General features: G+C 39.3%; 1 protein-coding gene across 1 annotated transcript; it reads right to left on the bottom strand.

Annotated features, from left to right (window-relative positions):
- Nucleotides 1–239: 239 nt before the first annotated feature.
- On the bottom strand, nt 240–1,169 carry LOC307102363 (olfactory receptor 8S1-like; the record flags this gene model as incomplete). Its single annotated transcript, XM_079775913.1, has 1 exon — nt 240–1,169. The coding sequence occupies one exon, from the start codon at nt 1,167–1,169 to the stop codon at nt 240–242; it is 930 nt and encodes a 309-aa protein (XP_079632039.1).
- Between the last annotated feature and the right edge of the window lie 8,718 nt (nt 1,170–9,887).

Below are 9,887 nucleotides of genomic sequence, written 5' to 3' on the forward strand. Positions count from 1 at the left end.
ATGTGTACCATACTGTGTGTAATAATTTAAATATTTTTCTAAGAAAAATACCTAGGACCACTTTTCTCTGACTCGGACTCAACTGGTATCATTCTAAAAAACTTAACTCCATCTCTGCTTAACTATTCTTAAGAAAAGCTGTAGGGAACCTTGCAGATCCTGACATCAGAGAATTCTTCTGAATATCCAGGCACTACTTAATTGCAGTTCTACCCAGAATCCTCATCATTCTGATGTTATTATTTGAAGCACCAGAAACATCTTCTCAACATCCTTTTCACAGCAGCCTTCATCTCCTTGTTCTTCAGGCTGTAGATGAGGGGATTCAGCATGGGGGTGATCACACTGTACTGCAAGGAGAAGATTAACTCTCGAGTGGATCCAGAATTTGGCATGAGATAACGGAGAAGTCCCGAACCATAAAAGAAGATCACTGCAGTGAGGTGGGAGGAGCAGGTAGAGAAGGCCTTGCTTCTGCCTGTGGTGGAGCTGATGGCCAGGATGGTGGACAAAATGCGAACATAGGAGAAAAATATCAGGAGAAAATTTCCAAAGAAGTGCAGGATGCTGGAGCAGAGCAGGGCTGTAAAACTTGCAGTCACATCAGAGCAGGACAAGGGGTAGAGAGAGGGCAGCTCACAGCAGAAGTGGTGGATATTTTGAGCCTCACAGAAGTCTAAATTGAGAGCTACAAGGATATTGATGAGAGCATCCAGAAAAGCCAAACCCCATGAGGCCCACACCAGCCCCATACACAGCTGTCTGTTCATCACCTGGCCATAGAGCAGAGGAGACCTGATGGCAACATAGCGGTCATACGCCATCACAGTGAGTAGGCAGGACTCAGTGCCCCCAGAGGCAAACAGAAAGAAGACCTGAGCCAGGCAGCCCTCCACTGAGACAGTTTTCTCCTCAGACAGCAGATTCTCCAACAGCTTGGGCACAGTGACAGAGGAGTGGCAGAGATCCAGGAAGGACAACTGCCTCAGGAAAAAGTACATGGGGATGTGAAGATGGGAATCAAAGCCGATCACCAGCAGCAGCATCAGATTCCCCATCAGGGTCAGGAGGTAAATAACAAGGAACAGCACAAAGAGCAGAGCCTGGATCTGGGGGTCCGCAGACAGCCCCATGAGGATGAACTCAGAGATAACACTGTGGTTCCTCATTGCCTTCAGTATGTTCTTGGGAATGTCAGAAATAAACGGGGTGGCGCCTCTTCTAATGTCTGATATCTCAGTGTTTTAACCCTACTCTCCATTCACAAAGTTTCATGCCTACTCAAAAATGCATTTCTGAAATGCTAAGTCTCTAGATTTCCTAAAACCTGTAATAATCTTTTCTACCAAATCCCAATGATAGATCAACTCCCTGTCCACATTTATTGTTCTTTCTGTAATGTCTTAGAGTTAACTTGTTGTTGTTTTATTATTAAATCTATAGAAGGATGTTTGTAAACAGTTGTTAGTAATCCAGTAGAAAGAGAGAAATTCCAGGAGGAATGAGATACAATTGCAGAAATGGTGTCTCTGAGAGCAGCTGGGTTTCAGAGCAGAAACAGAGCATGGATGGCCTTAGGTTTACTTCATCCACAAAACATGCATGAAGTCAGTAGATTTGGTGTTAGGAAGGAAGCACTTCTCATCTGATGGCTTTTGTTATTCACTGAGATCATTAATGGTAAGTGAAGAGGGGTAGTGGCTGGACATTTGCCCAGTGAGGAGAAATGAGGTTAATTAGAGAGAAAGCAGCACAGAGATACTATGTAATTTACCACAAGAAACTGCTGACGGATTTGAAAACATACTTTGGTCATAATCTCCATGCCCGTTTGTGTGATCTATTCAGAGTCAGCTCTTGTCAGAGCCTTCAGGCCACTTGTACGTATAGACTACCCTCTAACTTCCAAAAGCTTGACCCTTTTTTCCAACTGTGATCTGACAACCCAGATTACAAGGATCAGCTCAGGATAACCCTTCAACACTATTAACACACCATCTTGACCCTAATGTCCTGCTCTATCTCTTGTGTTTATACTATAAGACCAGCACATTCAGTTTCTCAAAAGCCATGATTCCCTCCCCCCACTGTTTATCCAAACAACACACAGCACTAAAGCTACTCTTATAAATCAATTCCACATTACCTGCATTTCTTGCCTCGTTGAGCAATAACTAACACTGAGTTAAAGAAAAACCTTTGAAAATCCAGTAGTCCAGAAGATAAATAAGTTTAAATATCAGTGTGAGAATTTGGTATTAAGGTGGAGTTTAAAAATTCCTGTTGAAATAGCTCTCCTCCTTGATTTCTAAAAGAGGAAAATACGTGGATAAATTGTAAAAACCTAAATACTTCCAGCCATGTGGGGATTGCATTATCTCTTGTTATTATTTTATTTTTTTCTTTTACTCACCACTCACGTTCTAGCTATAGTGACTGGATTCATCCGCAGAACAGTACACCAGTGGCAGAAGATGCTGGAAAAGCAAGGAATCAAACCATGAAATACAGACAGAGAACCGCCCGTTATCATTTCGGAGGGCAGCAGAAAGAAAGCTCCCCTCTGTTCTACTCATCTCCAAATGGAGCCCCACTACTAGCACTAGAAATTCCTTGAACTTTGGGGAAACGTCCTCTCTTAGAAATAAAGGCCAAAGCACAAAACTCTTGCAGAGGACAAACCTGGAAATTGTATCCTGTCGGGCCAGACTCCCTCACAGGTAGAGGTGGACTATATTAGCTATCTGAGGGGCCACAGAAGTAAATGAAATCATCACTTTCACCTGGTGCTACAATTTTACTGTTCTCGATGCTTCGTTTATTCACACTAGTGAGTCCAGATGTGGAATGGGAACAGCTCTGAGAATGCTGCCACTTTAAGTTTTCAGTTACTGTCACAATTAGGTGGAGTTAGCTAACTAGGTCATTTCCAAAGAAAAGCTGCCTGAGAGGAGTTCATCTCAGAATGAGACATGCAGAAGCACCTAGGAATTGTAACTGCCTCAAAGAAGTTGCTCAAAAGTGTTGTTTAAAAACAGAAGTGAATGTGTGCATGAGTAACGGAATGGATGAGACTTAGGAGGAGAGGAGTCACAAGAGAACAGATCTGATTAGAAACCAGGAAGGGACTTGGACGTCCCAGACTCCCATGAAACCAGATGTAGAAAGGATACTGGATAAAAATTTCACCCACTGGAAAGGTTTGCACCAAAGCTGTGTCTTGTGCCCTGTTCTGAACGTCCACATACCACAAAATACATTATTATGGGGGATAACTATGACTAAAGTATCTAATATGTTTGTAGACCCTATATGTTTGAAGTGCTTAGAGAGGGTTATTTTTTAGACACGAGGTGCCCAAAAGCTATCACTGATATTCTAATCTCCTCCCAACCATAACAGTCAGCTCTCAGGTATCAGCCTCCCCAAACGGCCAGATTTCTAGTATAATGTGGGCTTTCAGCACCAGAAACAAGGAATACAGCAAACAGACTTGTCTCAATTGTCCCACGTGTAATATGAAGACTAAAAATAATTACCTTGGAAAGTTGTGAGTTCTTAACTTACTAACTTAAGTATAGTGCTGAAGACAACTGAGGTGCTGAAGAATCATTGGATTCTCTTGTCTTCACCCCCAATCCAAGTGTGTAATTTTCCCAAAAAGAAAAAGAGAAGTGGTTTTGAGGAGCAGACCAAAACATTTAAGGTAAAAGAAACAAATACTAAGTCAGAGAGAAATGTTCTCCTACCTCCAGACCAGGAGAATGAAGATATAAGTTGAGAGGACTGAGGGGGAACAGAGTGCCTGATGCGGAATGAAGAGAAGTGGTGGGAAAGAGGGTAAAGGGGTCCTACAGGGAACACAGAGAAAACCGTCAGAGAACAGGGAAAACATTACCTGGTTTCTGTGTTTTCCTGGCACTGAGTGCATCTTGTTTTTCTGAGTTGGTGGGCATGACTCTGAGCTCTGGAGAAATTCACAAGACAGAAAATGTTCCACGACATTGAATCATGTGAACTGACATTGCTTTTTCTATGGGAGACTTTTTGTGCATAAATAGAAATATGTAAGCTCAATACTCAAAAGCCTCTGCAAATAAAGACTTCAGAAAGCTCTTCTAAACTTTGATAGCATTTTTACCCTTATCCCCTAATTGCTCCACAAAAATGACAAAGAAAAGCTTGAAAATTTCAAATTCCTAATAAGTATTACAGCTATTCTTTCATACTTCCTCTAGCACAATTACACAGTCTTTGACTGTTACTACATTGCTAAAAGCACCTTCCTAACAAAGGAGGCTCAGATGTAGCCATTCATAAGGGCTTTTGGATGAAGGTGCCCAATAGGTAGGTTGGCAAGGTAAGACCTGAAAGCCCAGGGGATGTCTAGGTCCACCCTGATTGCTGGGAAGCTCAGCCTGAAGCATACTTTGTACTCATTAACTAAAAATGAGTACCGGAAGATCCCAATGCGAATTCCCACTGAAACTCAGTGACTCACAGCTTACCTTTAGATCATCTTGCTAATGTTTGTCATGAGTTTAATTATTATATATAGTAAAGACATTTATTATTATAGAAACACTATCCGGTCAACAGTAATTTAAATTTTCCTACATATTTGACTTTGTTGCTCAGTTTTTTCTTCATCTGCAATTGCAAATTCAAAAGCTGAAACTAGATTTCAATGGATGAGTTTAACACAAATTAGACAGAGTTAAAAAGTATTAGCGAATCAGAAAAGTATTAGCGATAAGTCAGAAGAAAGTAAGAGCTTCCATCTGAGAGCATTTTCTTTCTCCTTTAAGAACTCTTTTTCATTATTCCTTTAGTGAAAGTCTTCTAATGATATATTTATCTCACCTTCATTCTTAAAGGACATAAAATCTTATTTTTTTAAAATTCAGTGCTTTGAAGATAATATTTCATTGTCCTCTATCTCCTTGTTCATCTAATGTTTCTCCTGAAGTCAACTATTAGTCTAATTCCGTGATTTCCAACTGATGTGCTGTAGCACACTGGTATGCCCCAAGAATTTTTAAAACTAGCAATACTTGACTATTTAGCCAGGGGCACTGATCTCTTTTCCCTTAGATTATCAAATAAGAAAATGACAACAATCAACACGACAAAAGCTATCTGGTGTGAATGAGTAAAATTATATTAATTTTTTGTTGGATTGGCAAAAAATATAATAATACTAGAGGCCCAATGCACAGATTCGTGCACTGGTGGAGTCCCCTGGCCTGGCCTATGCCCTCTCAGGGGATGTCTTATAGCTGGTTTCGGCCTGATCCTCGCAGGCCTGATCCAGACAGAAGGGAGCCTGATCCTTGCAGGCCCAATCCAGACAGGAGGGAGCCCAATCCTGTGCATTGAGCGTCTGTCCCCTGATGGTCAGTGCACATCATAGCAACTGGTTGTTCGGTCATTCAGTCGCTTAGGCTTTTATATATATAGATGTTATATGTACTACAAGATGAAAAAGGTTGAAAATCTCTGGTCTAATTGTACTTCTCTGGAGTTAATTTGTCTTTTTTTTTTTTTCTTGCCACTTTCAGTATTATGTCCTTTGATTTAGTAATTTTATTATGATGTGAAAATGTGTGACTTTCTTTTTATTTATCATATTTGGAATTTATTTATAGGACTTCTAGCATTTGTAATTGACATATAGTGTGTCCCAAAAATGTATACACACACTTTGAATAATTAAAAAGGCAGCATTTATTAAAATACATTTCATTTTGTATTAAAATACATTTTAAAGTTGAGCTATCAGCTGTTCAAGTATGTATATATTTTTGGGGACACCCTGTATTTTTTTTTTCAGTTTAGAAAAATTTCACCCATTATCTTATATATTGCCCCATTTTCTCATCCATTACTCATTCTTTCTCTCTTCCTTGGAACTCCACATACATGATGGGTATGACTCTGAGCTCAGGAAAAATTCACAAGACAGAAAATGCATTCTATACATTATGTATGTCATACTGTATTTTTTTTCTTTATTTTCTCTGTGTCTTGCTGTACTTATTTTCTTCTTACCTATCTTACATGTCACTAGTATACTCCCAACAATGTCTAATCTCCTTTAAATGTATACATTGAGATCTTAATTTCAGCCATTGAGTTATTTCTAGAATTTTCACTTAGATATTTTTATAGTTTCCAAAAATAATATGCTAAAATTCTCAATCTGTTTTCAATCTCCATAAATAGTTTAAACTTTAAAGTAGTGTATCTGGATCTGTTTCTAATGACTCTAGTTTTTGTTTCCCATATTCTTGTTTAATTTTTTTCTATTGAGAACAGGATATTATTATGAAATTATGGAAATTAATCAAGACTCTAGCCAAAACCGGTTTGGCTCAGTGGATAGAGCATCGGCCTGCGGACTGAGGGGTCCCGGGTTCAATTCTGGTCAAGGGCATGTACCTTAGTTGCGGGCACATCCCCAGTAGGGGGTGTGCAAGAGGCAGCTGATCGATGTTTCCCTCTCGTTGATGTTTCTAACTCTCTATCCCTCTCTCTTCCTCTCTGTAAAAGATCAATAAAATATATTAAAAAAAAAAAAAAAAAGACTCTGGATTGCAGTCTCTTCGTCCAGAGAGAATTTTCATTTAGCATGGATGTCATCAGTTCTGGATCATTATTTGTAACTTCAGGGGCTGAGATGAAGCTGAGTTTCAGCCCATGCCAAGCCAGCCAGCTTCCAATCCAATTTTACTTCAGGGTGTTACCCTTTGAGGTTCCAACCCACACCTTTGGTGGTCCCTGAAATCCATTTTTCCCATTAACTTTAGGTTTACGTAATTAGGTTTACATGAGGTCATGAGGGTGGGGCCCTCATGATGGGGTTAGCTCCCTTATGAGAAGAGACCAGAGAAGTTGCTTTCTGTCAATCTTCACCACTCAGTCTATGGTATTTTTTTATGGCAGCCTGAGCTAATATACTACAGGAGATGTTCCTTCTCAATCCAAGACAAATGTCTCCACCTGTGCTTTAGACAGTATTCCATTCTGCTTCCTCTGGGATCTAGCGTCTTCAAACTTGTTCTTTCTCCAGTTGATATTTAATTTTTCTTCTTCGTGTTTTGCATTTAATAATTAGCACATTCAAACTATTTTCTCCATTTGCATGTATCATAACTTTTTTTTTTCTAAAAATACTTTCCCATGCCCTAGCCGGTTTGGCTCGGTGGATAGAGCGTGGGCCTGCAGACTGAAGGGTTACAGGTTCAATTCCGGTCAAGGGCACATGGGAAAGTAACTGGGTTGCAGGCTCAATCCCCAGTGGGAGGGCGTGCAGGAGGCAGCCAATCAATGATTCTTTCTCATCATTGATGTTTCTATCTCTCCCTCTTCCTTCCTCTCTGAAATCAATAAAAATATATATTAATTAATTAATTAATTAATTAAAATTAAAATACTTTCCCAGCCCCACATACCCTTGTAGCTTCTGACTAAATTATCTCATTTTCTCACACCCAAGTATATTAAAGTAATAATTGTATTACCTGGCTATCATTTTTGCATCAACCACTCTCCTGAAGCATCTCTATGGTTTACTAATGATCTCTGAAACCAGTATGAATTTGCTCTCAACCCTGAGATGTATAAAACAGCATTTTATATATTTTCCAATGTTTTTGTTGTGTATTTTTTAAAAGTGTTTATGTTATGTAATTTTTCAAACATGCATAAAGACTTGAAAATATAAAGAACCTCCATTATACCATGCATACTTAACAATCATAACTTTTACCATATTTGCTTTAGATTCCTTTTAAAAAATAGGACATTATAGGCTTGAAGTCTTCTTGAGAGCTTGTTTGGAGGTTCTAACAGGGGAGCACAACTACTTGTATACCCTTGACTGAAGACTGGTCTTCTCCTCTGGGGGTAAGGTAGTCCTCTTTGACATACTGAGCGAGCAGCTTTGGGAGGGACACACATGGATCGGTGACGGAGGAGGGGGGACACCCAACTAGCCAGCCAGATCAGCCTAATCAACCCTGGCAAACAGTGGGGTGACAAATGTCGCAGCCAGATCACCCTTACATCCTGAAGTTTTCTTTATACTATTCCCTTCATCTACCCATAGATAGCCACTACCTTAAAATCAGAACATAGCCTTCTACGATAGGCAGAATGGCTCCCTAAGGATGTCCACTCCCTAATCTTTGGAACCTGTGAATATGTTACTTTACACGGCAAAAGGGACTCTGTAATGTCATTAAGGTTAAAGACTTTTAAAAATGGGAAATTATCCTGGATTATCCAAATAGACCCAATTTAATCACATGAGTCCTTAAAAGCAGAGAACTCCCATTGGTGTGAGAGAGATGTGGCAGAAATGGAAGTCAAAGAGATTCAAAATATGAGACTTGATCCATAGTTGGTTGAGGAAGGAAATATAGAAAGCATGAGAAGTCATGTGACCAGCTTCTAGGAGTAAAGCCCAGACAACAAATGATAGGCAACAAAGAAACAGGGACTTCAGTCGTACAATTTCTTTTTAATTATTTATTTGTTTGTTTGTTTTTTAAATCTTTATTGTTGAAAATATTACAGATGTTCTTTTTTGTCCGCAATGACCTTCTAGCTCGCACCCACCCCCGCCCCAAACCTTCACCACACTATTGTCTGTGTACCCTGGATTATTCATATATGCATCAAGGTCTTTGGTTAACCTCTTCCCTCCCACCCACCCCCGCATTCCCTCTGCGATTCTGCAGTCTGTTCCATGCTTCTTGGTTTCTGGATCTATTTTGTTCATCAGTTTATTTTGTTCTTTAGATCTCAGGTATGAATGAGATCATGTGATATTTGTCTTTCTCTGACTGGTTTATTTTGCTTAGCATAATATTCTCCAGGTCCCTCCATGCTGTCTCAAAGGGTAAGAGATCCTTATTTTTCACTGCTGCATTGTATTCCATGGAGTAAATGTACCACAGCTTTTTTATCCACTCATCTACTGATGGGCACTTGGGGTCTTTCCAGATCTTAGTTATTGTAAATTGTGCTGCTATGAACATAGGGGTGCATACATTATTTCTGATTGGTATTTCGGGTTTCTTAGGATATATTCCAAGAAGTGGGATCACTGGGTCAAAAGGAAGTTCCATATTTAATTTTTTGAGGACACTCCATACTATTTCCCACTGGCTGCACCAGTCTGAATTCCCACCAGCAGTGTACTAGGGTTCCCTTTGCTCCACATCCTCGCCAGCATTTGTCATTTGTTAATGCTATTCTGACAGATGTGAGGTAATACATCATTTTCATGTTTTATTTTGCATCTCTCTCTCTGATGATTAATAACTTCCAGCATTTTCTTTCATATGTCTCTTGGCCATCTGTATGTACACTTTGGAAAAGTGTCCATTTAGGTCCTTTGCCCATTTTTAAAATGGATTGTTTGTCTTCTTTTTGTTAAGTTGTATGAGTTCTTTATATATTTTGGATATTAATCTTTTATCAGATGTATCATTGCCAAATATGTTCTCCCAGGCAGTGGGCTCCCTTTTCATTTTGTTGATGGTTTCTTTTGCTGTGCAGAAGCCTTTTATTTTAATATAGTCCCATTTGTTTATTTTCTCTTTTGTTTCCCTTGTCCCAGGAGATGTATCGGTAAACATATTGCTATAAGGTCTGAGATTTTGCTGCCTATAGTTTCTTCTAGGATTTTTATGGTTGCACGACTTACATTTAAGTCTTTTATCCATTTTGAGTTTATTCTTGTGTATGTGTAAGTTTGTGGTCTAGTTTCATTTCTTTGCATATTTCTGTCCAATTTTCCCAGCACCATTTATTGAAGAGACTATATTTACTCCATTGTATGCTCTTGCCTCCTTTGTCAAATATTAATTGAGTGTAAT

This window comes from Cnephaeus nilssonii (genome assembly GCF_951640355.1).
Source record: "Cnephaeus nilssonii genome assembly, chromosome: 6".
Classification (NCBI taxonomy): Eukaryota; Metazoa; Chordata; class Mammalia; order Chiroptera; family Vespertilionidae; genus Cnephaeus; species Cnephaeus nilssonii.